Below are 27,997 nucleotides of genomic sequence, written 5' to 3'. Positions count from 1 at the left end.
GAGAGAAGGAGGGGTAGGGAGAGGGGTAGAGGAGATAATGTCAAGTACTTCACTGATACCACGCAGTCGTCAGCCGTCACCAACCATCACCACCACCGCACGAGCAGAGGATTCGGCCGCGACAGCCGCAGGTCGGACAGCCTTGAGCAGCGGGAGTGGCGGAGGAGGAAGCAGCAACACGTCACCACCAAAACATGCCGCAACCCCACCATCGTCCATGGCCTCGTCCTCCTCCGCTCCGGTAGATGACGACAACGACCACGATGGCGACTTCTTTGCCCGCAACAAGCTCCATGCAATGGACAAGCTCATGTGCGACGACATCGCGCAGAGCCTGCTGGCGGCGAGCGGCTACGAGCGAAGCGTCGGGCACTACGCGTGGCAGGGGTGGTGCAGTTATTCGGTGTTGCTGACGAGGCGGAAACGGGGGGAGCAAGGGAAGGAAGGAGGAGAAGGAGGAGGAGGAGAAGAAGAAGAAGAAGAGCGAGACGATTACGGATCCGCCGTCCTTGTCCAGTTCCGCCCTCCCCGCCACGCAGTCGACTCGGACGTGCTGGACCTCGCGCGCGCCATCTACGGCGCCGCGCTTGTGCCAAGGTTGGTGTATGCGGGGACGGTGGCGCTCTGGCCGAGGGCGGTGTCGCCGGCGAGGGAGCTGGCAGCACTTGATTGTCGTCGTCGTCGCCGCCGCCGCCGCCGCCGTCGTCATGCGTCTACTGCTTCGGATTCCGGTTCCGCGGCTGCTACTGCCGGTGATGTTGGCTCTGCCTCTGCCACCAAGAGTACACGAAGTAGCAACGAAGAAGAGGAAGAGGAAGACGACGACGACGACGACGACGACGACGAAAACCACGAGCAACGCCTCTGCCTCCACCCTGCACCTACCCATCTAGACATAACAGCCACAACGCTCCTCCCGGGCCTCCCCTACGCCGCGGCGCAGCCCCGCCCCTCCCGCTCCCACCACCATCATCACCATCACCACCACCACCACCACCGAGGCGAACCCCCCTCCTCCTCCTACCCCCCCTCCTGTCCCCCACTCCCACCAACCGACCTCCACCGCCAACAAACCCTCATCCGCGACTTCGCCGCCTTCATGGCACGAGGCTGGACCCACCGCCACGCCAGCACCGCGTCCATCGCATCCACCGCACCCTCCTCCTCCTCCCCCCCTTTCCCCTCCCCCCGTTCCTCCCCAACAACAAAAACAACACCACCACCACCACCACCATCAAAACCACCAATCTCCACATCCTCCCTCCTGACCACCGCCCCCCGCCCTCCCTCCCTCCACGCCCGCACCCCCGCCAAACTCGCCCACCTCGCCGCGCACCTCCCCACCCCGGCCCTGCGCCGGCGCGCCGCGAGCGCGTGGCGGGCGTGGCTGGATGGAGGGCTGGATGGGGAGGATGACGATGACGATGACGACGACGAGCAGCAGCGGAAGCGACATCATCCGCGTCCGCTCGTGCCGCTGACGCTCAATCATGGGGATCTCGTGCCGGGGAATCTGTTGGTGTTTGGTGATGGTGATGGGGAGGGGGACGATGCGGGGCGGTTGGCTGGGGTGGTGGACTGGGCGGAGGCGGAGGTGGGGCGGTGGGGGGTGGGGTTGTATGGGGTCGAGTTTTTGGTGGGGTTTGTTTCGTCGGTTTCGTCGTCGTCGTCGTCGTCGTCGTCCGGGGCCGGGTCTGCTCGGGTGGAGGAGGGGGAGGAGGAGCGGAATTTCGGCGGCGGGGTGGCGTGGGGGGCGGAGGCGGTGAGAGGGGGGACTGGGGGAGGGAGGGGGACGGAGAAGACGTTTGAGTGGACGTATTATGCGGAGGCGGGGGGGCTGAGGCGGCTGTTTTGGGATGAGGTGGAGAGGGGGGTGGGCGGGGAGTTGAGGGAGCCGGGGGTGCGGGAGGCGGTGGGGGTGGTGAGGGATGTGGGGGTTTTGTTGTGGTTTGGGTTCGCGTGGGATGAGGGGAGGATTGATAGGGTTGTCAATGAGGTGGATGATCCGAGGGAGGTGCTGTTGTTGAAGACGTTTTTGGGAGTGGGCGACGAGGACAGTGTGGGGCGGGAGAAGGCAAGATTGTGAAGTGAAAGCACTGACTTGACCTGGCGGTAGGGAGATGGAAAAGCGTAATTTCTACATACAACGGACAGTTGGACACGTACAATGTACAAGACGGTAACATGCTTAACAGCATCATAGATGCAAACCCCTTGAAACCATGCTAGGCAGCTCCGAAAGAGCAAACAAGTAAAGTGGAATGGCCAAAACTGAAACCAGTGCCCTACTCGAACAACGATCTAGATGGTCTTTGGTCCAAATTGGTATCTTGAAAGGGAAACGGCAGGGTATGTGAGGGACAAATATACAGCAGGCGAAGGGAAAACAGAGAGTCGTAATCGTCAAATCATAAGCAATCAGCCCTCCAGCTCGGCGGGCGAACTGACGGAAATGTGCGGCACAGAACCAGCAGACTGAGATCTACTATGCGTAGAGTACTGCTGAGCCGAAAGGTGCCGCGGTTGCGCGTTGGTGGGACGATATGCAGAATAGCCGTGCTGCGGCGGCGGAGGTCGGTAGGCGGCGTAGTTCCGGTTCGTCGCGGCGTGTGCCTGGGCGGGTTGGTAGGCCATGTAGCTGTGCCTCTGGGCCTTGCGCGGGTTCAACGGCTCGGGAACGAAGGAGCCGTCGGCGCACATCTTTGGCTTCTCGACAGGCGGCAATTGCGGAGCTGGTTGCTGGGGAGGCTGCGGAGGGCCGGGAAGCTCTGCGTATTTCGGAAGCTCGGAATACTGTGGAGGCTGCACCGGGGCGGGCTGGGCTTGAGTAGCAGCGTGGTCGAGGCTCGCCGTGTCGCTGAAGGTTCCTGACGACGAGAGGGTCGGGGATGCGGGGAAGCCGGTGGCGGTGCCGACGTCGTTGGAATGGAGCGAGGCGGGCTCGCTGCTGGCGACGGATATGCGCTGGTTGTCGACCTTGACCTGTTCCAGGCCGGCCTTCTCCACCAGGCGGTCGACGAGCACCGAATGGGCTTTGGTCAGGGTGCCGCGGACGAACTTGGTCAACATGATGTTGCAGCGCATGTCGCAGTCCTCGCGCAGGTAGAGGCCCTGCTTCGGGACCCCGAGCCCCAGCTCCACGGGCTCGGCAGCCTCGCCGGGCAAGCTCCCCCCGACGGACCATTTCTCCTTGATGTCGAGACCAAGAGGAGCGTAGACGTGCGTCTGCACGCCCTTGGCGAGGTCGTGGAAACAGGCGTTGTACGTCACTTTGCCGTTGATGCCGGGCAGATAGCTGACGCGGTCTGCGCAGCATTAGCAGAGGTTCGAAACAAACGACTTCAGCGATGGCTTACCCGTGAGCGAGTACCAGGTGCAGTGGAACTCCTCTGCGTTGGCGTCGCGAGGCGGAGGGCAGATATGACGTTCGATGACGAGTGGGTTGAGGTCGATCATTTCGACATGGTTGTGCAGCGTTTCGAGCACCACTTGCCGTGTTACACCCGCGGGCAAGGGCGTGATGGTGGTGAAGACGGTCCTTTTCGACATGGCTGCGGTGGATGTGTATGTGTGCGCGTGTAGGCACAGCTCGAGCGGGAAACTTGGAAGAGAAATAGAGAGCAGCGGCGATATTGTTATGCTGATCGCCGTGGGGATCGCCGTCGAGCTGACAGAGTGGCCGGCATGGTTGGCATCCGAAAGTAGACTGGCGATTTGGGGCTGAGGATGCGCTTGACCTGTCTGGTTGGCCCACCAAACGCCACACTGAGTAATCCCCGCCTAATTTTAGCTTACCGCTCCACCGTCGGCGCCGAAATCAGTGGCGGTGTCGTCCGCAGCAGGACGAGCTGTCGCTTTTGACCATGTGTTTCCTGCAGGGGACCCTATTCGCCTGCCAGCGTGTCACCCTGGGTACGCGCCAATAATATTGATCCGCTTGATGCCCATACTTGTTGACGGGCTGGACCGAGGCCAGGAGCCTCAGCTAGATATTTGGCGGGCCCGAGATATTTAGCTTTTGCGCAAAGGGCGCCTTATAGTTGAAAGCGGAGAAGCCTCCGGCTACGATCTGTGTATTAGAATTCGCTTCTTCGTGAGTCTTTCCTTCGTACCGCTTGCGCATCTTGAAGACCCATGCAGGTCTTGCAGAACACTTGCTTGCTTGTTTGCTGCTTGAAAATAGCCCATCAGGTGTTCAATGCTGAGCTATCGAGCATGCACTTTGACCTACAAGCGAAATCCAATCGGGTGGCTTATAAGCAAGCGTACCGAGCGGCCTTCTTCGTGAATATACATCTACTTTCCATATAAGCTTTTTGTAGTATCCAAAGTGTTTAGGGCCAATTGCTTTTTATAGCCCAGGGGTCTCGTTAAGTCCGCCAAGCGAATCGCTACCAACCGCCCGCACCAATCATCATTATCTGTTTCTTTCGAGAGAAACATCAGATAGTCCTTTTGCCTGCTGAGAACATTATAGTGAGGGGTAGGCAGTAGTGTGTGCTTGAAGTTCCTTACGGCATTCCAGAATATGGTAGATATACCGTTGTGCCTTGTTGGACGCTTCCTTGGTGTTGCTCTTTTTGTTTTCCTCCTCTACTATATATCAAATGCGGCACATGGCTTCTCAGATGCAGCTCTTGCGGGAACGGAATGAGCTCGGGACGGGTGGAAGAGGTTACAGCTGGGCGAGATCCATCACGACGCTTCCTCAACACCATATCGAGAGTGCAGCTCCAGAAAGATGGTATTTGAGCATGACGCCAACCAAGGGTGCCTCCTCGCATCTGAAGGTACCTTCTGGCAGTTGGTATAGCGGTGAAAGTGTGTTAACACTCGTCAGGGTGGGTGGTGGTTTCCCAGGAGTGGTCGTAGCGGCATGGTCTGCTGCCGCCGACACACTGTTCCAAAACATCGCAGCTCTTAAGGCTTCGCCCATCGCAACCAGACCACTCCTCTTCTTTTCCACCGTTTCGACTCACCCGGAATTTGGTACCGGCTCTTGACAACTTCGTTTGCATTGCGCCCTCCGAACGTCCTTGCTTTCCAAGCACCGCTACCACTTTCGAAACACTTCTCGACAACCCAAACACCGTAACCTCGACACCAACCGCTCCGCAACCCGACATCGCCGACAACATGGCGGACACCATCCGAACTGCCAGGTCTCCCACCAAGGTCACTTCTGCTCCCGCTAAGAAGAAGGCAGCCGGAAAGAAGCGCGTCCTCGACGATGTTGATTTCGAGTCCGATGTTGGCACCGAGCTCCCCTCACCCAAACGCGCGAGGAAGGTCGATACCAAGGTATTTAACCCCATCACCAGCGTCGAGGCTTCCACTAACCATCCCCCCAGACCCCCGCTCGCAGATCCATCACCAAGCCCAAGAGTGTCAAGAAGGTCGACACCAAAGCTTCTAAGTCTGTCAACAACGAGAGCACTCCCGCTCCCCCCACGCCCGCCGCCGGCAGGAAACGCGGTCGTGCCACGACTAATGTTGGCGATACCACTCGGTCCAAGCGCCAGCGCGTCTTCAGTGTCGACACCAAAGACACTGACTCCACCAAGAACGCTGAAGCTCCCTCCGCCCTTCCCGCGCGCGGGACCCGTTCTGCTGTCAGGATCTCAGCAAAGAAGGCCGCGAATAAGGCTCTCACCCCAGCTGAGCCCACCCTAGTTCCGGAAGAGGCAGTCGACACCGTCCTAAGTGCCGATGCCCAACCTGATACTCCCGCCCCAAGGAGGGCCACACGTGCTTCGAAGAAGGCCGTTGCTTCGGAGGAACTTGTCGTCGCTGGTCCGTCCACGGAGCCGAAGGGGACGGTTGACACTCAGGTCACAACAGCCCTTACTCCGAGGAAGCGTAGACCGGCAACGAGTGGACAACAGAAGATTACTACTTCGAGTCTTGCTACGACCGAACCCGTGATGGAGCAGGAGGAGGCGGTCATCAAGGCCGCTTCAAGTGTCGACGACCAGACCATCACTGCTTCAACCCCGAGGAAGCGCGCTGCCTCTAAGCGTGCCACCGCCACCACCCGAACGAGGCGCGGTAGTCCGGTCAAACGTAGTCCGGTCAAGCGTGCCCCGAAAACAACGGCCCAGCTCTCTCCCATCCCAGAGGAGAAGATGCCTGTCATTGACCCGGCTGCTGCTGCTGAGTCTGACCTGACTGCGCTCTTGCAGCAGGGTCCTGACACCAAGGGAAAGGGTAAGGGGAGGGCTGCTCGGAAGCAGCCGGTGCAGCGGGCGAGGAAGGCAGTGGGCAGGAAGGTTGCTGCGAAGCCTGAGGCGACAAGCAAGCTGTCCGGCGTCGAGGCTGGCAGGGAGCCAGCCAGCGAGAAGGAAGAGAAAAAGAAGGACGTAAAAGTCGCGGCTTCGTCTGATGACAGGGAGCAGACATATCTCAGCCCTGCTGCTGCTGGTCCTTCGGCTGGCTCCAACTCCTACTTTACCAGCACCAAAGCGGCCGGGAAGAAGCGTGCCTGGGAGGAGGAAAAGGAGACTGAGCTAGACGAGTCGGAATCCCGTCCCACCAAGCGTACGAAGACGTCGACGTCTGCCGGCAGAAACGGTCCAATCCCCCAGCAGTCGGCGCGCTCTGGACCAGTCGACAGCGAAACCGGCGGTGATGACGTCCACGACAAGGATACCACCGCCGGCCAGGAGGAGCCCAACGACGACTCCGACAGCGCCGACGCCAATTCCAACTGCTCCAGCTGCAGTAATTCGAGCTCCTCCGACGACAGCTGCTCCTCCTCCTCCTCCTCCTCCGACAACGACGACAACCCCACCACCACCTACCCCCAAGGCACCTACCCCACCGCCTGCCTACAAAGCAACACCCTCTTCAACCCCCTCCAAGCCCGCGTCCCCTCCTCCCTCACCATCACCCTGCACCTACAACACGCCGACACCGCGTCCAACCACCCCACCTCCTACCCCATCCCCGTCCGCATCCCCGTCCGCCTCCTCCTCCGCACCTCCATCCGCACCCAATCCCTCTACGCCCGCCACGGCCTCACCGCCCTGACCGCCCACAACAACACCACCAACACCATCCACCTCCCCCCATGGGCGACGCGCGACGCCCTCGTCGGCTACGCCAAGTACGTCTGCTCGGCGGGGAACCGCGTGGTCTTCTGCGCGGACGCGGACGCGGATGACGCAGACGCAGACGCAGACGATACGTGGTGGACGGCGGGGCGGGTGTTGGGGGCGTATGCGGTGGCGGTGTGGATGGGGGATGGGGATTGTTGTGATGGGTTGGCATCGGGGATGGTTAGGCTTGTCAGGAGGAGCGGGGAGGAGGTTGGGCTGGGGCTGGAGCTGGAGCTGGGGGTGAGGGAGGTGGCGGGGTTTGTGGGGGCGTTGGGGGAGGTGGCGAATGCTGGATGGGATGGGGGAGTGGGTGATCAGGAGGAGATTGAGGGGGGGAGTGGTGATGTTGGGGGGGTTGTTGCCGCGGTGTTGGCGGAGGGGAGGCCGATGCGGAATCTGCTGCTCGACTTGTTGTGTGCGAGTCCTGAAAGGGCGGCGAGGACGCTGGCGGAACTCTCGGCTGCTGAGAGCGGTGGGTTCGTGCGGGACGGCGGCGGGGACGTCGGCTTCTTCGAGGAGTTGGAGGAGGCGTGCGAGAAGCGGATCGATGGCAGGTTGAAGAAGACGCCGCTGTTTATGGGGCAGGAGATGAGGTGGTGCGAGCGGTACCATTTCCACCCGTACTGGTTCGCGCTCGACGAGGGCGATGTGTTGTTGCCGAAGAGCGAGGGCGAGGGGTATATCGACCGGAACTGCCACGCGCTGAGGGCGCTGCACAAGGCGACTGGTGGGCGGGGCGAAGAGGAGCAGATGCCCGAGACTCGTGGGAAGAAGGAACTGATTGCGGAAGAGAAAGAGACGTTCCGGAGGTGGCAGAAGTGGCAGTTCGAGAACAGGGAGGAGGATATGGAAACGTACGAGCAGTGGAAGGGGAGGATGAAGGACAGGGAGCAGTACATGGAGCTTCTGAGGGAGAAACAGGGGGCGTCAGGCATCAAACGCGTGGACGACTCTGCTACGCGCGTGTCCTGGAAGGATGGGAGCTCCAGTGTCGAGGGTTCCGACTCTGAGGGCGAGAACGAGGACTGAAAGAGCTTGGAAATAGGACTTTGGCATTTTTCCGGTTTCGGGACTCTCTTTGCCTTCATGGGTTGCTCTTGGATGGGAGACAGGCATCCTGCTGACTATGGCTACATTCTGCAGAAGCGAGCTACGGATGACTCTTTCCATTTGTCAGTTTTGCATTAACGATGGTGGATGGAGACTGGATTTCCATTCGGGTTTCCTTATTTTGATCCACTCTGCTTGCGTACTTCCCCCACAAGCGTGCCTTGGGAGTTTATTTCCTGTTTCTCTTTTGTAAACCCGGGCAGTTGCTATTACACTTGGTACATCATTGGGCACACAGGCAAACTGTTTGGCGTCAGACATTGGGTTAGGTGGATACCCGTCGCAGCGCTTGCGACACAAATGGCGTTCTTTGATTTCTAGCATTTCATCATTAAACGACACAGACAAACACAAATGGATGTATACAAACAGTACAGCGGATGCATAGCAACAGCACCCATATCTCATATCTCTCATTTCGTCAAGTGTGCCTCTCTCATATCCCACAATATCCGGCCCAAACGCCCAAGACTCCCATCCCAATGCATCCCCGCTTTCGTCTATCGCATGGCCAACATTTTCGATGACACGCCGCCGCTCTTCTAATCGGCGCCTGCATTGGCAAACTCGCTGACATAATACTATAACACACACACGCACCCAATCAGCATTCCACTCCACCACATCCCCGTCAGACACTACACACCCGTATAAATCGGACACTCACATCCTTGACATGCTCGGCCACGGCCTCGGTCGTATTCGCATGCAGCGCCGACATCTTCCAGTCGTTGACGCGCCACCACCACCGGCGCACGCGCGCGCCGACGCCGGCGCCCGACAGCTGCGACGCGCGGTTCCAGTGGCGCCAGCCGCTCAGCAGCAGCGTCCACAGCGTGCCCTGCAGCAGCGGCAGCAGCAGCTGGTCGCGCAGCGTCACGTACGCCACGCCCCACGCCGACTCGCACCGCTCGATGCTCTTGAGGTAGCTCTGCTCGAAGCGCAGGTCCGGCAGCGGCGGGAGGTGGTGGTGGCCGGGCCCGCCGCGGCCGCGCGGGCGCGGGGCCGGGTGCAGGGCGGAGAGCGGGACTTCCTCGTCGTCGTCGGAGGAGGTGTCGGAGGAGGTGCGGTGGATGCGGACGGGCTCGCGGGTGCTGGCGGCGGTGGAGGGGTTGATGTCGTGGTGTGGGGAGGGGTCGCGCTGGATGGAGGCGGTTTGGATGGTCGATGCGATCTCGAGGGGGCCGGGGGCGGCCATGGCGACGGGCAATTGGGGGGGTGGTCGATGGGTTGGGGGAGGCGGTTGCGAGCGTTTCGAGCTCTGGTGTTTGCTGGCTGGCTGGCGGCGGTGACGTTCGGCGTGGAAGCTCGCTCGGCGGCGGGCACGTGACTGGACGGCGGGCGGCGAGCGGAGTCTTGAGTCGCGTTGCGTGATTGGCCCGGTCGGGACCTTGGGGCGGCGGCGGCGCTCCTGAGTGAGATGAGATGAGCGAGAGCGTGGGGCTGGCTGGCTGGCTGGCTGGGCTTCCCTGCGGCTTGCTTCCCACGTTGTGTGCATCACCACCCTACCTGATCCTCCGCCTTTGCTGCCTCCAGCCTCTCGACACCCCTCCCCCACGCCCACCCAGCCAAGCAACCCCCTGCCGCAACCGCCAAAATGGGCAACGCAAATTCCCAGATGCTGGACAACATCGTGTCCGGCTCCAATTGTGCGTCCAATCCTTCTTTTTGTGCCCGCCACGGCGTCCGCCCTTCAGCCTGTGCCGGCGGGGTAGCCGCTGCCTGGTCGCCGAATGCCGTGCTGACTTTTCGTGTCCAGTCGACCGCGAGGAGGTCGATCGCCTGCGCAAGCGCTTCATGAAGCTCGACAAGGTACGCCCGCCTCCGCCCTTGCCACATCCAGCCCTCACCCAACCCGCGGCCGTGGGGCCCCTCACTCCCTCCGCCATGCTTCCCCCCCTTTCGCATGACGCAGCCGAAATTCGCATGAAGGCAGACCCTGACGACACTTGCCCTCCCTCTCTGTAGGACAATTCGGGCACGATCGAGCGCGACGAGTTCCTGTCGCTGCCGCAGGTGTCGTCGAACCCGCTGGCGACGCGCATGATCGCCATCTTCGACGAGGACGGCGGCGGTGACGTCGACTTCCAGGAGTTCGTGTCGGGCCTGTCGGCCTTCAGCAGCAAGGGCAACAAGGAGGAGAAGCTGCGCTTCGCGTTCAAGGTGTACGACATCGACCGCGACGGCTACATCAGCAACGGCGAGCTGTTCATCGTGCTCAAGATGATGGTCGGCAGCAACCTCAAGGACCAGCAGCTGCAGCAGATTGTCGACAAGACCATCATGGAGGCCGACCTCGACCACGACGGCAAGATCAGCTTCGAGGAGTTTACCAAGATGGTCGAGAACACGGATGTCTCGATGAGCATGACTTTGGGTGCGTTGGTGCTTTGCTGTCTTTTGTCGAAGCTAGGCTTTGCTGACGTTCCGCCTCCAGATCAATTTTAGAGTCTCCTCCTTTTTCTCTTCCAAGTTCTGATTGTCTTCTTGGCATGGAAGCAGCATGGCGTTCGGGTTCTCTTGGGGGGTTACGGCTGTGGGTATGTGTGGTTTGCGGATGAAGGCAGCATCATGATGCAACGAGAGCAGGGCAAGAGCAAGAGCCCATCTTCGAAGAGGTCAAATCAAAGGATCAACAACCCCCTTGTTCCCATCAAGCAAGCTTTGGCGAATCCGCAAATCGAGTAAGAGGATGGGAGAGATGGCCACTCCGCGCATGAGTTCCTACCGCCGTAGGAGGCAGTTGCGATATATGTCTGGAATAGTCGGATCGCTTCCCGCAGGCATGGGACGCTTTGCTAGCACGGCTGGGACGTGCAAGGGCTGAGAATCGCGTCCAAAAAGACATCGTCTTCATTCCCAATTTCCTTCGCGTACGCTCCGCCATCGGCTTGTTCAAGTACCAGAAACGAAGACGAGGTCCGTGAAGGTTGTCAGAGTGCTCTGTGCTCCAGTCCTCAGTCGACGTCCCGATGAGCCCCTATCATTGCCGCGGTACAGTTAGCAAGACAACCAATATACTACCACGTTGGGGTGCCACTGCCATTTCCCTTTGGTTCGCACTGGTTCTCGAAATATAGTGCATCTCTACGAGACTGTCTGATGTAGATTGCTAGATGAAGATTCGGGGTTTTGGAACTCTACAAAGCATCCCTGCGTAAAAGGCAAGCAGAGTGCAATATCTATGGCGAGTTACGCTGAGAAGAGCAAGTCATTTGACAACCGACTGCCGTTGTTGGTTAGGAATAAAAACCGGTTGTTCATCTCTTTCCTCTTCAAAAACCAAATTGGCTATGGAGTTCCTTCGATAACTTGCTGATCACCAAATACGTTGCGGATTTGCCTTCACTCCTGGACAGGGGCCGACAAGATCTGATATTGCAGGAGTCTCGGCATAAGGATTGATCAACTTGACAGCGGGGCACATTGGGCCGAAATGTTCGTGGCGGCAACGTCTTGTCGCAGGGCGGCGGAGATGGCGCTCTGCAGCCGAAGACAGCTTTTTGCTGGGGGAGCTCTGACCACCCGAGCGCCATCACCAACCTCGACTCCACCGCCGTCAGCTCCGCGCGCACCAGTGTGCGCAAAGCTTTCCCCATCCGAAGCATGACTCAATAACACAACTCGCCGTTTTCTTCACAACATTCGACGGGTGTTTCTTTTTTCCTTTTGCCTTTTTTTTCCTCTTCGTTCTCCTTCTCCGTCTTGCTTGCAGTACTAAAAGAGAAAAAACCGCCATGAATCCCTTCCGCATCATCCAATCCTTCCTCAACCGCCTCCTGCCCTTCACCAGGCCCGGCACGCCGCTCCTTCAAGACCTCGTCCACACCGCCGCCCTCTGCGCCTTCCTTTACTTCGCCCCCGCCATCTTCGAGAACAACGGATCCGTCGCCCCACCCCGACGACCCCTTGCCGACGACGACGCAGCAGAGCCGCAACAGCAACAGCAACAACAGCGCGCGAACAACACGCACGCCATCCACCCCGGCGCCGCCACCGAGCAAGATGCAGCGCAATTCGACGACGACGACGACGCCGACGGCGCCACCGAAGACGAAGAGGAAGACCTACTCCTAGCCCAAGAAGAAGAAGAGCGCGACGCCCTCGCCGCCTTCGAGGCCGCCAACAACCCCAACAACAACCCCGACGACCCCGCCGCCGACGCCGACGCCGACCCCGCCACCCAAGCCGAACGCCACCGCCGCGCCGCCGCCGCCGCAGCAACAGCAGCCGCGCGCCAGCAGCAGCAAGCCGTCGTCGGCGCCAAGAAGGCGCGGTCGCTCGCGCGGCGCGACCAGCGGCGCGCGTACCACGAGTTCGTGCGGGCGCAGGGCGAGGCGCAGCGCGCGCGCGAGCGCGAGGGCGCCGACGAGCGCGAGGCCGAGCTGTTCGAGGAGAAGCGGCGGCGGGCGGTGGCGGAGGCGGCGGTCGAGGAGCGCCGGCGCCGGGAGCGCGAGGAGCGACGGGAGAGGGAGGCGAGGGCGAGGGCGGAGGAGGAGAGGGCGAGGGGGGTGGCGGTCGGGGTGGCGAGGAGGGAGTTGGATGTCGAGGAGGGGGGGAGGGGGCTGGTGTCGGTGGAGGAGGTGTTGGGGAAGGTTGGGGGTGGTGCGGGTGGTGGTGCGGGTGCGGGTGCGGGTGGGGGGAGGGAGTGGCTGGAGAGGCTGTTGAGGGCGGATGGGGCGGTGGGGAGGGGGAAGGGGCCGGATGGGAGTGTGAGGCTGGTCACGGCCGCGGGGTGGGTGGTCAGGGTCGAGGAGGGCGATATGCGGGAGGCGTGGAGGAGGGTCGGGGAAAGGAAGATGGCCAAGGTCACGTATGCGGATTTGGGCGAGGCGCTGGAGGAGCTCTTGCGAGAGAGGGCGGCGCGTAGATGATGGTGGTGCAGCAGCAGCATCAGCAGCCGGTAGATTATTGCGCACAGATTGTTATCGATACCCCCAAAAGTCAGCTGTGATCGATTTGATCAGGCGTGCATTGATAGATTGATTAGATATTGGAGTTTTGCTTTGACACGATTCGGAAGTTGGAATCATCGCCGTAGTGCTTGTATCTCGGCCAAATTAGTGGTCCTTTGTAGACCTTACTGTGGATTTTCTGCTTGATCTTTTCTGGGTGTATGTCTGGTTGACTTCTTGTGAGTCGAGGAGACCATTACAAGTGGCGCACGGCCGATTTCTGGCGAGCTTCCTCGCTACACACAAAGGTCGCGCGCAGTTGCGGTTGGAATTGCCAGCAATACGCAGCACAACCGGTGCGATTCTGGTTGAAATGTCTGCGAGGGGAATTGGTTTCTCCAACGCACGCACAAAATGTTTCCGTTGCCAGAGCCGGGAAATGCTTGCGCTGCGATGCGCTGCGCAGATGGGTCGCAATTGGTTTGGTGCTGGCGGATCACGTGCGGGCTAAGCGAGTGCGTGCGGCACTCAATTGATCCGACACTCTGCTGAAATTATCCTCGACCTCACCGACGACAACCACCACCCCCGCCGACGACCCGCTCACGACCTTCCCTTCAACTTACGGCAGCGTCGTATCGTCAACCACCGGCAAGCATGTCTGAAGGCGAAATCGAGGTCGAGAGCCCCCAGGGCTACCCCGTCCTTCCCAAGGACGTCACCGAGGAGATTGGCAGCATCAAGCTGTTCAACAAGTGGAGCTACGAGGATGTCGAGATCAGGGACATCTCCTTGACGTACGGATCACCCTTCCCAAGAGCGAGCCTCTGCAATTCGCGCGCCGGCTTTTGCTGCGCGGGCCGCTGCGAAGATGTGTGCTGACGCCTTTCCGCGCCTGCAGCGACTACATCCAGATCCGTACTCCCGTCTACCTCTCCCACTCGGCTGGCCGCTATGCCATCAAGCGTTTCAGGAAGGCGCAGTGCCCCATCATTGAGCGCCTGACCAACTCGCTCATGATGAACGGCCGCAACAACGGCAAGAAGCTCATGGCCGTCCGCATCGTTGCCCACGCCTTCGAGATCGTACGTGTGCCCCGCGAACACGCGCACTGGGCGCCCAGAGTTCTAACGGAGCGATGCAGATCCACATCATGACCGACCAGAACCCCATCCAGGTCGCCGTTGATGCCATCGTCAACTGCGGTCCCCGCGAAGACTCCACCCGTATCGGTTCGGCCGGTACCGTCCGTCGCCAGGCCGTCGATGTGTCGCCCCTGCGCCGTGTCAACCAGGCCATCGCCCTCCTCACCATCGGTGCCCGCGAGGCCTCTTTCCGCAACGTCAAGAGCATTGCCGAGTGCCTTGCTGAGGAGCTGATCAACGCCGCCAAGGGCAGCTCGAACTCGTACGCCATCAAGAAGAAGGACGAGCTCGAGCGTGTCGCCAAGTCTAACCGGTAAAACCCCTTTTACGGTATTCTTGGTTATGCGTGGGCTGTGGGGGGTTCTGTCTGTGGAGGATTACTTTCTCTTCAGCGTGATATCGGGAAAGCGGTCGGAGAGAAGTCAAAAAGAAAGGTGTCTCATTTGGAGGTGGTTCGTATAAAATCATCCATCCAAAGAAATCAAATTCGGTTTTCAAGCTCTGGGATATTGGTTTTGTGGACCGGGTTTGCTTTCTCGCTACCGAGGGCGAGTGCATGAATGTTTTTGTTAAGGGAAAAAGGGAAAGCCTCGCCTCGTGGTGTGTTCACATCTTCATCGCAGACAGAACGGAAAATGCCATGATCTTCGGACGTTCACGCAAACATTGCTTTCCCAAAATAGCCCTCGTCTGAGCTGCCGCTGCTGCGAGTCCAGACCGCCATTAATTGGCGATTGTCCTGGCAACTGAGTGTGGGCGGAACAATGGACATGAGACCCGAATTACAAAGGTCATTTTCACCCTGGCCCCACGAAATGGAAGATTTTACATCATTTACACAAGGTCTAGGCGAGCTGGCCCAGGCGCACCTAGGGAGACAAGTACAAGCTGACGTAGTTCCCGCGTGCTCAAGGGTCTCCCTGCGTGGATGTTCATGCCGATCTAGTATGTACTGAGGCCTGTGCAAGACTGGCGGCGACTCGTCGTGTTGACCGGTGGCTCCTTGTCAACTGTCGGCTCATCCTCGTCTGACGATGTGTAGATGAGGCCAGCGTCGTCATCTTCGTTCCGCTTGCGCTTATGACTTCCTGCTCTGTGAGCGATGGAGATAGAAACGTTAGCTGCAGGGGATGGCGGGTAGCTATTCGAATCGCGGACGGTAACCACCGTACTTGGTGGATTAGACCGTGTTTTTTCCTTGCTACATGCAAATCTTGTCCTATTTTCAACACTGATTCAGAGCTCGGGGCTGAATGGGAGAGAAGAGATGGGAGAAGTTTGAAGTGTTGTTCTCAGCAGCCTGGCGATGCAGACGCAGCCCACCGTAGAGGGAGGAGGCACGATCGACAAGCAATAGATACAGCTCAATCACCTTCCGAGATCCAGCGTAGATGTTCTTCCCGGCGGTAGAAAGACGTAATTGAAAACAGCTCCTCAACCTCACTCATCATCGCTAAACCCATTCCACTCATCTTCCTCCTCCTCATCGACCTCCTCAGCATTCGCGCTACCACCCTCCATCTCTTCCTCACCACCATCCCCATCCTCACCCTCCCTCACAAACCCCACCACAAAAAACCCCATCGTCCCCTCCCCCGTCCCCTTCTCCCCCCTCACACACGCCTCCCTCACCACCCCCTCCTCTTCCTCACTCCACCCCAACGACTCCGCCACATCGTCACCATCACCATCCGCCCCCCTCTTGTCCCCTCTCTTCTCCCCCCTCACCCTCCAAGCCCTCATCCCACCCACCTGCTCCTCGCGCCTCAGCACGCGCCAGCCGCGCGCGGTCGCGACGGGCGAGCGCAGCGCGCGCAGGACGACGTGCTCGTTTTCCTGCGCGTGGACGCTGCAGGTGGAGTAGGTGAGCTTGCGGGCGGCGGGGAAGCGCATGGCGTGGGTGAGGAGCTTGAGCTGGAAGGCGGAGAGGGAGGAGAGGCGGGTGGCGAGGGGGGTGGTTGCGGTGGTGGTGGTGGGGTTTTCGTCTTCTGGGTCGTCTTGTTCGGTGAGGGGGAGGGAGAGGGTTGAGGGGGTGGGGGAGGGGACGGGCGGTTCGGTGGTGGTGGTGGTGGTGGTGGTTGTGCCTTTGCGTTTGCGCTTCTTGGACGAGCTGGATGGCGGTTGTTGTTGTTGGGGAGCGGCGGCAGCGGCGCTGGGGAGCACCAGTTTGACGTCGTCGTCGCGGCTGATGATGCCGCTGCCGGAGCAGCTGGGGTCGAGCAGGATGGCGCCGACGGAGGCGAGGTCCGGCGCGGTGGGGTCGAGGTTGAGGAAGTCCTGGCGCGGCTTGACGGTTACCAGCTTGTTCGCGCCGGCCAGGCTGACCATCTTCTCCAGGATGGCGGAGCGGCGCTTGTCGCGCTCGCAGGCGATGATGTGCTGCTTTCGCTGCTTGTTGCCCTTGGTGTTCTTTGGATGCCCGCTGTCGCTGTCTGCTGCTGGCCTTGCGGCTGCGTTCCGAGCGACGATGGCGGCGAGGTGCGTGGTCTTGTTGCCCGGCGCGGCGCAGCCGTCTATGATGTCGCCGTCGTCGGGCTGGACGTCCAGCAGGTAGGCCGGGAAGCAGGAGGCCTTGTCTTGGATGATGAGCTCGCCCGCCTGGTAGGCCTTGACGCGCGACAGGTCGGCGCGCGGCGGCAGCGCCAGCAGGTCCGGGATGTGCTCGTCGACGTGCAGGACCTTGGCGCTCGCAGGCGCGGCCATGACGTCCGCGAGCGAGGCCTTGGGCGCGTAGCCGGCGAAGGTGGTGCTCAGCTGGGCTTGCAGCGTGGTCCGCACCGCGTTCACCCGCACCCAGCGCGGGTGCTCGGTGATGGTGGTGGGGGTGGACGAGGCATCGCCGGAGGTGGCGCTGGTGCCGGACTCGGCGCACGCGTTGATGTGCTTGCGGAAGGCGTCGAGAGAGCTGAAGCCTCGCTTTACGCGTAGCTTGGTGAACTCGGCGCTCAGACGGGCTTTGTGCCTGGTGATGGCGAGTTTGAGCGGGTGGGCTGCCGGTGCCGCTACGCCTCCTTTCGAGACCAGGAGATCATGGGTGAGGAGGACGGCAAGAAGAGGTGTGAGCTGGGGTAGAATGTCAGGATAGGGCATCTAGGAATGCTGAGCAGCGGCGGGGAGATAGATTCGAATCATTAAAGGGAAAAAAAATTCCATGACGGGCTCGAAAGACACAAAGACTGGCAGGAACGATGTGAGACAAGATGCGAAAAATCACAACCAACCTTCTTCTCCAGCTTCAGGGTCCCACTGTTCTCGACGACATCCTTCAGGACAGCGGACCACTTGGTGGCCTCGGTGACCAGAGCATAGATGGCAGTGGGCTTGCTCTTCAGCCCTTTCTTTCCATAGATCCTGGAAGTCAGCGATCCGCCGGTCTTTTCAGCATTCTCTAGAATGGCTGCCGCCTCATAGTAGAGCGACATGGCGAGAGGTGGCGGTTGAGTTGAAGCAGGCAAGCTTTTTCCATGGCCGGTGCGCGATGAAGCCGCCCCGCCGCCCGTAGATGGGCGGGAACGCTACGGCCGCCTGCAGCACATCAGGCGCAGCACATCAGGCGCAGCACTCGTTCAACGCGGCGCCGCCCACAAGGTCACACAGAGAATATCGGATTCTGCAGCCATTTCAGCTCATGTCAGCGGAGCGGATCTGCGAGCCGAGTCCAAACGGCTGAAACGGTCGCGGGGATGCTGTTGCCGCGAGACGTGCAACGCGTAGGTGGCGGGCGGTTGCCGGGGAAACCAGCGCTTACAGGGCCAAGCCTTCATCAACACCTATCTGCCTGCCGTCTCCTCGCACCTGCATCAAGCCTCCACCAAGAAAATTAATTCTCCCTCCCTTCCCCCTCTCCCCAACGCGAAGACCAGAACAGCTCGCAACAGCCCCGTGAGCACAACTGATCCAGTGCAATGGATCCGCCCACAGCACAACTACCACCGCAATCGCCGCCCGCTGGCACGCCGCTCGCCTCCATCTCTCCCGAACGCCTGAACAACATGCGCTCCCCACCCCTCCTGATGACCGCCACCGGCCGCGGCAGCATGCCCACCTCTCCCACCTCCTCCACCTCGGCCGTCTCGGACAACGCCAGCAACACCAACTACTACGGCAGCCTCAAGCTCGGCTCGCCGCCCAAGCTCCGCGCCTCCCACCACATGCGCAACTCATCCTCGTCCTCGGACGCGGGCGTGCGCGCCGCCGTCGCCCGCTTCGAGCAGCTCGATCCCCACCGCGACCAGGCCGCCGCCGTGCGCCGCGCCGAGATGGCTCGCGAGATGGCCGAGCTGGACGCGCGTCGGCTGCGCGACGACAAGGACGGCTTCGAGCGCGAGGCCCGCCGCATCCGCGAAGAGTCGCGGAAGATGAAGAAGGAGGTCGAGGAGAGCCGAGAGCGGGAGCGCAAGGTGGCTAAGCGCTTGGAGGTCGTCATGGTAATTTCTGACTCGATTCGCTAAACGATAGGGATCGTGTTGCTGATTGCGATCGCAGGAGGAGCTGCACCGTGCCAAGGAAACACACAGCCATGCCCAAGGCCTTTATGAGAAGGAGATCCGCAAGGCACGAAAGGAGGCGTTCAAGTCGTCGTCCGCCCTGGTCAAGATGCAAGAGGAGCTCAAGGCTACCCGAAACTCTCTCCGCATCACCCAGTCCGGGCTCGAGTCGGAGAAGATCAAGTGCCAGAAGCGCGAGCAGGAGGCGTTCCAGGCAGAGTACAAGATGGTCGGCGTGCAGGAAGAGCTGTCCAAAGCCAAGCAGCAGATCAAGACTGTTGAGGAGGAGCGTGATGCTCTGAAGACGAGTCTCAAGGAGGAGGAGGTTGCCAGGATCGCTGCCGAGGGCTTGATCGCTCTGCCTGCGTCCAACCCCGGCGAAGAGGATGAGTTTGATTCCCCCAAAAAGTCGCCATCCAAGCTCAGGGCATACGATGGCTCGGACAAGGAGAACTTTGTCCCTTCGAGCCCTTCCTCGAGGAGCGCAGAGCTCAAGGCTGTGCACGAAGAGCTGGCTGCCGAGCGCCGCCGCCGCGAGCGTGCTGAGGACACGGTCGACTTCATGAAGATGGAATGCCAGTTTCAGTGCTGCTCTTGCAGAATGGCTGAGCTGAGCGGCGACAGCTACGTCCACGACGACACGTTCGAGAAGGAAATGTCCAAGATCAGGAACAGTCAGCCCGTCTCCATGACCCCTCCAATCAGCGATGTTGGCGATGCCGATGTTGACGCCATGGTTAAGCGTCCAGTGCCCATGAACGTGAGCCGGCCGGCAACCCCGCCGGACTCAGCAACGCTCACAGACGAACAGCGTGAGCTACTTTTCTCACCAACGACCGGCACCTTCCGCAGTGTGCCTTCACCGAACAAGTCCGCTGAAACAGAGGAGAAGCCCCAGATCGAAGATGTTGAAATGGCCGACGCCGACGCACCCCCGCCCGCAGAGCCTACCGCGCAACCCGCAGCTCTCCCAACGCCGGTAGAGCCCGCTCCCATGGAGGTAGAAGCTGCCGTCGAGCAGCAACGGCAGCAGACCTCGATGCGCCCTCCCTCCCCGCCTCGCACGCCCGCCCCTGTAGAACGCGGCCGCAGCCACACCTCTCACGGCCACCACCACTATGCCTCCCGCAACGCCTTCCACGAACAGCCCTCCCGCGCCGCCACGGCCACCCCCGCCAACATCAACAACAACTTCTTCCACCGCACCGTCACCACCACCACCACCATCCCCATGTGCTTCGACTCCCCCAAGCCCGTCCACAACAACAACAGCAACCAACACTTCCACACCGTCTCCCGCTCCACCTTTGCGGCGTCCTCTTCGTCGGCGCGCCCCGGCGTGCTCGACGCCTTCGCGACGCCCACCGCCGCCGAGAAGCACGCGCTCACGCGCACCCCGTCGTTCAAGGACCGCCCGTTCGACCGCGAGGTCGCGCTCGAGCAGATCCAGGAGAGGAGGAGGCGCGCGCGCAGCGTGGCTGAGGGCCGGGCGACGCCGAGGAGGCAGATGGTGGAGGGGGCGGGCGTGAGGAGGGATTGTTCGGCGCCGGTGTAATAGAGGAAAAATGAGGGTGGGGAAAGGAAAGGGTGATTGATGTGGGATACCGAATTGTTGTAATCTGACCTTGCGTCTTTTTAATTTTCTTTTTCTTTTCTTTTTCTTTTTGGCTGGCTAGGGAAGGAAGGGTTGGGGGGACATCGGGATTGTTTCTTTTTTTTTTCTTCTTCTTTCATTTTCTTTCCTTTCTTTCTTAGGGACGGATTGTTATCGATCGGTCGATCAATCATTTAGGAGTGGAAAATAAAAGCAAGGGGAGGATGGGGTTGGTTGGTCGCTGGGCTTGCTGTTTTTTGGGTATACCAACCTGGACTGCTGGGCTTCTTCTTTTTCCACCATACCCCCATACACCATACAATGGCGTTTTTCTTTTGTTTGGTTTTTTGCTCGAAGGTCTTTCTTTACTGAGAGCGTTCTCGAATATACCACACTTACCATCCTTCCATCTATCCATCGTCCATTCAGTTGTGCTGCTGCATGCACGCATGCATTTGGCTTTGCGTCCTGTCGTCGTCGTGTTCTTCGTGCGTGGTCGGTCGATTAAGCAGAAACCTTACTTAGCATGGCATTGACATCGACGTCCATGTGGACGAGTGAGCGAACGGCGGTAAGATCCCGTTTGACAGGAGAAGAGGGGTTGGCGTTTCTGTCAACACGGCGGGCGGTAGAAAGTGTTGGTATGTGATGGGGTGTTTTCTATCAAGCATCGGAAGATGGCGATGGCTAGAGAGTCAACTTTAACTAGACGGCACTCGAAGACGGCACCATCGAATGCGCGCCCAAAATACCCATTTATACTGCGGATACCTTTGGCCTCAACCAAGTTATCGCAGGAGCCGGATCAGGGGCCGACATCCTTAAATTACAGGATCGGTTCAACGGTGAGGAAGGCCAGCTCGGCGTGAACTTGTCGAACAGATATTAACCAGAGTGTGCGCACCATGACCCTGATAAGGCCGCAGGATGCCACATCCTGAACGCATGGCCAAAAAGGAAAAATGGTACCCCAGTCTTATAGGATGCGCAAGGATCACACAGCCGGGAGGCAAACCACTATAATGATGCCTGGGCACAAGCAAGGAACGTTGAGCAACGGAGAAAAAAAGGGGACCATGTTTCCTGAGTCCCGGCCAAAGAAGAAGCACGATCCTAGAGAATTATCTATGTGTAACTTTCTTCATCAGTGGAGGAAATTTGAGGCTATGATGAACGCGCCGTCTTTGTCCACTAGCGATTCTAAATCGTGCTGCATGGTCTGATCTGGATGTTTTCTTATTCCCCCATCATTTCAACGGCGAAATTGGAGAGGAAAAGGTGTCTTGCTGAATATCCTACATACATGAGTAGTATATCCTTGTGTCTGGATGCACCCGTCGATCTCATATATACACATCCACGTCCAGACACTTGTTCTAACTGCCCACATCAAAACGTTCGAAATCTCCGCGGCCCGTTACCATCGAAGCAGCTTTACAACATCCTTTATAAGAAACAGAACGCTAAGGTATTGTGCAACCTACTATGGTGTTCAATATTACTGATTAGACAATCGGACAGACTGAGTAGAGTAAACAAGAACATAAGTATATTCATAATCGTATCACGTCTCATTCGCACTGTAGCCAATTCTTTCCCCATCCATAACCGGAGGGGAAGTTCTATTTCTTCCGTAATCCTCAGAAGTACTTCAAGCAAGGAAGCAAGAAAAGGAAAGGAAGAGACAACTCCCAGAGCAAGTACATCATCAAGTCTCAATCATCATCACACATACACACACACATCATTCCTTCCAGCGGCCCGGGACCGGGGTGACTTTGATCATCAGCGGCGGCTTTGCCCACAGCGCAAACACCTTCTGGTCCATCCAGCGCGCGCTTTCCTCGCAGAGTTCAAAGTCAAAGTGCCACACCAGGTAGGCGAGAAGGAGGCGAATCTCGTGGTAGGCAAGACTAACGGGACCCAGCAGTCAGTAATCGCGAGCTTCACAGAGAGAGAGAGAAAGAGAAAGAGAGGGGAGGATACATGTGCTGCCCGGGGGAAAAGAAAAAAAAAGAGACGACCGGAAAAAGTAAAAAAACTCACTTCATGCCCAAACAATTCCTTGGCCCCACACTAAACGGCTGGCACGCCCTCCTCTCATCCGCGCCGAACCGCTCCTCCCCCTCGGGCAGCCAGCGCTCGGGGCAAAACTCGTCGGGGGCCGTCCAGCTCCGCGGGTAGCGATTCGCCGCGTACTGCGTCACGAACACGGTCGCGCCGCCGGGGACCCACCTGCCCGCGACCTCGACGCCGGCGCCGGGGACGCGGCGGGTCTGGGCGTCCGGGACGGGCGGGTAGACGCGCAGGGCCTCGTCGACGACGGCGGCGAGGTAGGGCAGGCGCGACTGGTTCTGCAGGGCCTCGAGCGTCATGTCGGCGCGGACTGCAAACGCGGCGCGGAGCTCGGCGGCGAGGCGGGCGTGGGCGGGCGGGTGCGTGGCGAGCAGGTAGGCGGCGCCGGCGAGGAGGGTGGCGGTGGTCTCGGTGCCGGCGACCATGAAGAGCGAGGCGTTGCTTTCCATCTGGCCCATGGAGAGGCGCACGCGCTCGTGCGAGCCGTCGTAGGTGCGTAGGACGAGCGTCCAGATGTCCGGGCGGCCGGCGAGGGCGCCGCCGCGGGCCAGTCGTGCGTGGACTTGGTCGGCGGCGTATTTCATGTGGGCTTTGCGCTTGGCTTGCAGCGAGCGCGGGAGCAGGAGCGGCATGAGCCAGTCGAGGAGGGGGATGTAGTAGGAGAGGGCGGCGCGGATGGAGAAGAGCTTGATGCCGGCGAAGGTGCTGCGCACCCAGTCGGTGTACTCGGCGCGGTCGAGGAGCCCCATGGGGTTGCCGAAGGCGAGGTCGGACATGATGTCGAAGGTGGCGAAGTTGAAGAACTGGGTGATGTCGACCGTGTGCGAGGGGGACGCGGCGGCCACGTCGTGGATCTTGTCGGCGAAGAGGTTGATGTATTTGAGGAGCAGCGGCTCTTGCTCCTTCAGCGCGCGCTGCGAGAAGGCGGGCGAGAAGACGTTGCGGAGGTTGCGGTGCTCCTCGTTGTCGGTGGTCAGGATCAGGGACGGCTCGCCGTCAACGCCGCGCGGTTGGGTGCGCAGGTCGCGCGGCAGCGACCCTTTGGACCCGTAGCCGTATATGTCTGTGTGTGTGTGAGAGAGAGGCGTGTTAGTCCAGGGCTCTTCTTGGCAACGGTCGTGCAGCAGCACATCATGCAGGGGCTGATGGGGCATTGTGGCGTCACACCTTTCCAGGCATCCCCGTCGCAATAACTCAACTCGTTCGGGCTCACGCGCACTACTTTGCCGTAGCGCTTGTGGAGCTCGTGGGATTGGAACGGGCTTCGGCCTGTCAGACGGGCACGCATGCGAGGTAGCGGCGTGGCCCGGTTGAGCAAGGGCCCAGGATAGTCACGCAGCGGGTGCAGAAAGAGGTTGTACACCACCCGCTCGGCAGCCCAGGCCAGCTATCATGGTGTCAGCGCATGGCAATTGGGAAAGCGGTCTGAGTCGGTAATTACCACCAAGAGGGCGATGAGCTGTGCTGCAAACATGACGTAGATGGGTGAAAGCCGGTTGATGTAGCGACCAAGTGCAAAAGCAACAGAGGATTTGTGAGAAAGGCGGTGTTTTGCAACGTCGATATGGGAGGTTATGTAGGTTTGCTGGCCATGCCGTTGTAAGGATGGTGCGGGGTTGTGTCTGAAGCCTGTCCCACAGCATAAGCAGCCATTAGTGCCACCAACACCCTCGGCCAATCGCGGCCTCGAAGCAAGAGGATCGTCTTGTTTGCGCTTTCGTGATTGGCCGTCCTCTTCTCTGTCGCAAACCATACCCAACGAGACACGCCTTGGTCTCGCAACACTCACCGAACGGGGCAATGTCGCTGAGCTAATAACGCGCCAATAAGGGCCCGACACTGCCCGAAGGATCTCTGCATGATGCTCGGGAAGTGGGAGATTGATATTCTCTAATTCTAATGTACAATGCAGACCATGCATCAGCCTCTTCAACCGTGACCACTTACGTGAATGGAAATCGCCATCTATTGAAGAAGCTCTTCAACCGCGATTTCTCCTCCGGCTTCGCCTCTGCTCTTTCGGTTGATGTGCTCTCGTCTGGCAGAGGGTCCGAGTGGACGGATGGCGCCACAGCCTTCGGTGCCAACTCTGCTGCGGTTCGTGTGCTGGTGCCGTCGTCATGGGTTGGCAGCAAAGCAAACTTCCCCGTCCTCAACACCACTGCTGCGGGTCCTAAATCGGTGCCGTGACTGTGCGGTACCGCTCCGAGCCCTGAAAGCGTCTCTCCTTCGGGCTGTGGAGACCGCAAATCAACGTTGTCGACGAGCTCCCTCCAATTGACTTCTTGGGCCGGCCTCTCCCCATCGTCGATGCCAGCCTCCTTGATGGCCTGGCCCTTGTCTTCCTGCTCTTGGCTCTTGTTCGGCTGATACAACTCTTCCGCTTCTTCCAATCCTCCCCGCTCTTGCAGCAGCATCTCCTTCTGGTCCTCATCCCCCTCCTCATCCTCCTTCTCCTCTTCCGCTTCCTCCTCTTCCTCTTCCTCCTGCGGCTGCTCTTGCTCTTTCTGATCCTCCAACTCCTGTTCCGCGCGAAGCTGTTCTTCCAACCTACGCGCCTCCTCCCTCCGCGCCTTCTCCCTCCGCGCCGACGCGTCCCTATGCGTGGTTACCGAATATTTACCAGCAAAGACGCGTAGCAGTGAGTCTCGTAGCTCGTTGCTGATGTTGTCCCGGGCGGTTGTGTCTCGAGCATACATTCCGTCCATCATCTCCCGTTCTTGTTGGTCCAGCTCCCGCCGCTTCCGTGCCAACTCCTTCAATCCTGTCTTCAGTTCGATCGTAAGCATCCGCTTCGCCTTCTTCGCCTTTTTCGTCCGCACGCCCACTTCGATGAGCACGCTCTCCAGTTGATCTGCACGCTCGTATTCCCCGAGCGCCTCGGCGAAACGTACAGCCGTCTGGATCCAGTCCTTCAAGGTCACATCCCCCACCGGGTCGCGGTGAACGGCATGGTTTCGCACCCTGACACACGTGTTCATAAGGTGGCCCCACTCGCGGCTCCCCATGGCCAGTCCGGCGCGGCTCTTCAAAACGCCAAATGCTTGCAACATGTGGCCGGCCGATATGTCCAGCTCGGCCATCTCGACCGTGTCCCATTCCATTTTTGCAATGTACTCGGGCGCAAACTCCTTCAGGAAGTCGAAGCAAATGTGCTCCAGGATGGTCTGGACATTGGTCAAAATGACATGCTGGGCCCGGTAGCTGATCAAAAGACTCTTCCTGTCAAGTATGCCTTCCTCGGGGACGTTCTCGGCGTCTAGCAGCAAAGGTCAGCCGACAGCAGTCTTGGCGAGGCGGGGGAGAGGAATGCCCCAACCTTGAACCTCAATCTCGTGAGCCATTTGTCTGGAGTGCTCGGCAATCTCATGGGGCGTCATGGCAGCGACATCTTCCATGTACTTGCAGTCACCCGAGGTCAAGGCCTCGTCAAGTTCTTTGATGGTTGGCGGCTCCGGGAGAGGGTGGTCCAGATCGGGACAAAGCATTGCGGCTGCCTCAGCCGATTCGAATCCCTTTCGTCTGCGGTACTCGGATACCAGCTCCCACAGGTTGTCCAATGTATACTCGCCCGTGAGATGTTGGAACAAGGGCTCATACTTCTTGTATAATAAGTAAAAGGCTTTCCTGGAGCGTTCCGGTGTTCTGTTCCTGTGGAAAAAAGGTCTGAAGACAAGAAAGACTCTCTGATGCTGACTCCAAAAGGACGCTGGGAGCTTCCATGGGTTATTCCTCAACTTTTGGGCTAGGTCTGCGGATACACCTCTTCTCGTTGGAGTTGGTGCCACAGCATTAGTAGTCTGTTTTGTCGCCTCTGCGGCGCCTCCGGATGGGACCGGCGGTGGTGTAGATGCTTCTTCTGTCGCTTCTCCTTTCGCTTCCCATTTCGTTGCTTTGCTCGCCTTTTTGCCCTCTATTCTTTTTTTGCGGTCCAGTATACGTTCATCTATCGGGGATGAGGGCATCTGTTTTTGAGCGTCTGTGGTTGGTTCGCTTGCCATGAAGCGCACTGATTCATAGGCTCGGGGGAGCATGATCGGGTGCTTGGTGAGCGCTCGCCAGCGCCCGGCTGGTGCCCTGAGCCGTAGTCGGTACATGGTGGCCGGAATTGCGAAGCATCACAAACGCAACTGCAACCAGGCCAACTGACACCTCCTTGCAAGGTTTGAGGTCCGATCTGCTCGGGTTGAAGGGGTTGTAAAGTTGAAGCAAAAAGTTTTGATGCGTGTCCGCGCCGCCATGCGCTTCGCCAGACGGCAAAATGTCGGCGTTGCCCTGTTGGCAAGTACTCCTGCTCAAGTCAGAGAAAACACCGACTGAATTCTACCGCACTTTTATACTTCTGCATCTTTGGAACAACGAAATACGCCAAGACCTTGGGATATTTCTCCAGTCAATCCTGACGTCAGTGGTTTCTCCCCAGTCTCCCTAAATCGAAAGTGCTTGTTGGAGCCAAGCTCTGTCTGCTCGCACAACGTGGATACGGCTGCTCAAAATAACACCGCAGCCGAGCTGACGTTACCGATCTCTTGGGCATACCAACGAAAATCATGGCTGATGTGGAGCGCAACTCCCTTGTGACTTCATTTTTGTAGCGACCGGGCGCAGACGCTCGTCACAATCCATACCGAGACGTCTTCGCCATCCTAAATCCCGTGCCAATATCCCTCAACCGGGTCCATGGTATGTGCCTTCGCAGAATCTAACGCGACCTTGGCCTTCTCCAACCGCATGCGCCATGCCGTGCCGGCTGCCTCGTTTGGGTATTAGGCGTACCCGTTCGTGTCTGCAACAAACTGGAGGAACTCGCGCCGCACTCACTCCTCCTCCGGCGGGGCGAACGGGTTGGCGATCTCTTCGCTGCCATCCAGTGGCGAGATGAGGACAAGCAGGGTGCCGCGCGCAACAGTAAGGCCGAGGGAGCGGGTGGTCTCGTTGCCTTCGTCGTCTGTGTGCAGCTGTAGTTAGTCTCTGGGGGGGCTTTGGCCTTGGAGGCTCGTCGAGTGCATACCGCGCATGACCTCCTTCACGTCGTCCAGCACCAGGTTCATGAGCTGGTCGTAGCCCTTCAGCGTGCCCGTCACTGGCCATTGGTCGTCAGCAACACATCTTCCGGGCTTGCGAAGCTCACAGGGGCGGCTGGAGGAGACATACCCTCACGACCGCCGTTGAACTTGACGCAGATCTCCTTGTCCATAAGCTTCCCCAGGTCCAGGATGTTTTCCTTCTTGGGACGCTCCTGCTGGCCGCCGTGCCCGCCTCTGCCGCCTCCGCGTCCGCCACGATCGCCGCCTCTACCGCCCCGGCCGCCCCGGAAATTGCCGCGCTCAGACATGATAGGTGGTGGTGTTGAGCTTGCGTGCCGTGGGTGCGTGTGTCCTGTCGCGAGCTGCTGCAGCACGGGCAGTAGTGACGCTGCAGCGCGCGATTTTGAGCCCCGCCGCCCATGGGCTGCCGCCCGAGCTTTAGCCGGCCAGGTCCGCCAGGAGCGGAAAGAGGCACCGGTGGTGACTGGTGACTGGCGAGCGTCCTTCTGATGACGCCTTGAGAGCAGGTGTTTCACTGCACAGCACTACAGGCGAAATTGCATTAC

The 27,997-nt window shown here is 59.4% G+C and overlaps 12 protein-coding genes across 12 annotated transcripts; 6 read left to right on the top strand and 6 right to left on the bottom strand.

Annotated features, from left to right (window-relative positions):
- Nucleotides 1-37: 37 nt before the first annotated feature.
- BKCO1_5600024 (protein kinase-like) lies at nucleotides 38-2,086 on the top strand (the record flags this gene model as incomplete). Its single annotated transcript, XM_020277383.1, has 1 exon — nucleotides 38-2,086. One exon carries the CDS (start codon nucleotides 38-40, stop codon nucleotides 2,084-2,086), a length of 2,049 nt encoding a protein of 682 aa, XP_020126992.1.
- A 332-nt stretch (nucleotides 2,087-2,418) lies between these two features.
- Nucleotides 2,419-3,549, bottom strand: BKCO1_5600023 (uncharacterized protein; the record flags this gene model as incomplete). Its single annotated transcript, XM_020277382.1, has 2 exons — nucleotides 2,419-3,305; nucleotides 3,357-3,549. The coding sequence occupies 2 exons, from the start codon at nucleotides 3,547-3,549 to the stop codon at nucleotides 2,419-2,421; spliced, it is 1,080 nt and encodes a 359-aa protein (XP_020126987.1).
- A 1,587-nt stretch (nucleotides 3,550-5,136) lies between these two features.
- On the top strand, nucleotides 5,137-8,126 carry BKCO1_5600022 (uncharacterized protein; the record flags this gene model as incomplete). The annotated part of the gene is made up of 2 exons (XM_020277381.1): nucleotides 5,137-5,301; nucleotides 5,352-8,126. The coding sequence occupies 2 exons, from the start codon at nucleotides 5,137-5,139 to the stop codon at nucleotides 8,124-8,126; spliced, it is 2,940 nt and encodes a 979-aa protein (XP_020126986.1).
- A 623-nt stretch (nucleotides 8,127-8,749) lies between these two features.
- Nucleotides 8,750-9,405, bottom strand: BKCO1_5600021 (uncharacterized protein; the record flags this gene model as incomplete). The annotated part of the gene is made up of 2 exons (XM_020277380.1): nucleotides 8,750-8,788; nucleotides 8,875-9,405. 2 exons carry the CDS (start codon nucleotides 9,403-9,405, stop codon nucleotides 8,750-8,752), a joined length of 570 nt encoding a protein of 189 aa, XP_020126989.1.
- Nucleotides 9,406-9,804: 399 nt separating this feature from the next.
- Nucleotides 9,805-10,655, top strand: BKCO1_5600020 (calcineurin subunit b; the record flags this gene model as incomplete). Its single annotated transcript, XM_020277379.1, has 4 exons — nucleotides 9,805-9,856; nucleotides 9,967-10,019; nucleotides 10,176-10,584; nucleotides 10,645-10,655. 4 exons carry the CDS (start codon nucleotides 9,805-9,807, stop codon nucleotides 10,653-10,655), a joined length of 525 nt encoding a protein of 174 aa, XP_020126988.1.
- A 1,289-nt stretch (nucleotides 10,656-11,944) lies between these two features.
- BKCO1_5600019 (uncharacterized protein) lies at nucleotides 11,945-13,081 on the top strand (the record flags this gene model as incomplete). Its single annotated transcript, XM_020277377.1, has 1 exon — nucleotides 11,945-13,081. The coding sequence occupies one exon, from the start codon at nucleotides 11,945-11,947 to the stop codon at nucleotides 13,079-13,081; it is 1,137 nt and encodes a 378-aa protein (XP_020127016.1).
- Nucleotides 13,082-13,759: 678 nt separating this feature from the next.
- On the top strand, nucleotides 13,760-14,564 carry BKCO1_5600018 (40s ribosomal protein s5; the record flags this gene model as incomplete). Its single annotated transcript, XM_020277376.1, has 3 exons — nucleotides 13,760-13,899; nucleotides 14,004-14,187; nucleotides 14,247-14,564. 3 exons carry the CDS (start codon nucleotides 13,760-13,762, stop codon nucleotides 14,562-14,564), a joined length of 642 nt encoding a protein of 213 aa, XP_020127017.1.
- A 1,123-nt stretch (nucleotides 14,565-15,687) lies between these two features.
- Nucleotides 15,688-17,669, bottom strand: BKCO1_5600017 (nol1 nop2 sun family protein; the record flags this gene model as incomplete). Its single annotated transcript, XM_020277375.1, has 2 exons — nucleotides 15,688-17,310; nucleotides 17,469-17,669. 2 exons carry the CDS (start codon nucleotides 17,667-17,669, stop codon nucleotides 15,688-15,690), a joined length of 1,824 nt encoding a protein of 607 aa, XP_020127018.1.
- A 483-nt stretch (nucleotides 17,670-18,152) lies between these two features.
- Nucleotides 18,153-20,289, top strand: BKCO1_5600016 (chromosome segregation protein smc-like; the record flags this gene model as incomplete). Its single annotated transcript, XM_020277374.1, has 2 exons — nucleotides 18,153-18,674; nucleotides 18,733-20,289. The coding sequence occupies 2 exons, from the start codon at nucleotides 18,153-18,155 to the stop codon at nucleotides 20,287-20,289; spliced, it is 2,079 nt and encodes a 692-aa protein (XP_020127019.1).
- A 1,783-nt stretch (nucleotides 20,290-22,072) lies between these two features.
- On the bottom strand, nucleotides 22,073-23,878 carry BKCO1_5600015 (cytochrome p450 protein; the record flags this gene model as incomplete). The annotated part of the gene is made up of 4 exons (XM_020277373.1): nucleotides 22,073-22,241; nucleotides 22,375-23,467; nucleotides 23,572-23,791; nucleotides 23,846-23,878. The coding sequence occupies 4 exons, from the start codon at nucleotides 23,876-23,878 to the stop codon at nucleotides 22,073-22,075; spliced, it is 1,515 nt and encodes a 504-aa protein (XP_020127020.1).
- A 469-nt stretch (nucleotides 23,879-24,347) lies between these two features.
- Nucleotides 24,348-26,501, bottom strand: BKCO1_5600014 (ubiquinol-cytochrome-c reductase cytochrome c1; the record flags this gene model as incomplete). Its single annotated transcript, XM_020277372.1, has 2 exons — nucleotides 24,348-25,663; nucleotides 25,724-26,501. 2 exons carry the CDS (start codon nucleotides 26,499-26,501, stop codon nucleotides 24,348-24,350), a joined length of 2,094 nt encoding a protein of 697 aa, XP_020127021.1.
- Nucleotides 26,502-27,221: 720 nt separating this feature from the next.
- On the bottom strand, nucleotides 27,222-27,739 carry BKCO1_5600013 (small nuclear ribonucleoprotein; the record flags this gene model as incomplete). The annotated part of the gene is made up of 3 exons (XM_020277371.1): nucleotides 27,222-27,352; nucleotides 27,416-27,487; nucleotides 27,559-27,739. 3 exons carry the CDS (start codon nucleotides 27,737-27,739, stop codon nucleotides 27,222-27,224), a joined length of 384 nt encoding a protein of 127 aa, XP_020127022.1.
- Nucleotides 27,740-27,997: the final 258 nt, after the last annotated feature.

This window comes from Diplodia corticola (genome assembly GCF_001883845.1).
Source record: "Diplodia corticola strain CBS 112549 chromosome Unknown scaffold56, whole genome shotgun sequence".
In the NCBI taxonomy this organism is placed as follows: domain Eukaryota; kingdom Fungi; phylum Ascomycota; class Dothideomycetes; order Botryosphaeriales; family Botryosphaeriaceae; genus Diplodia; species Diplodia corticola.
Note: the sequence above shows the minus strand (reverse complement) of the source record. Positions and strands in the feature narration are given on the sequence as shown.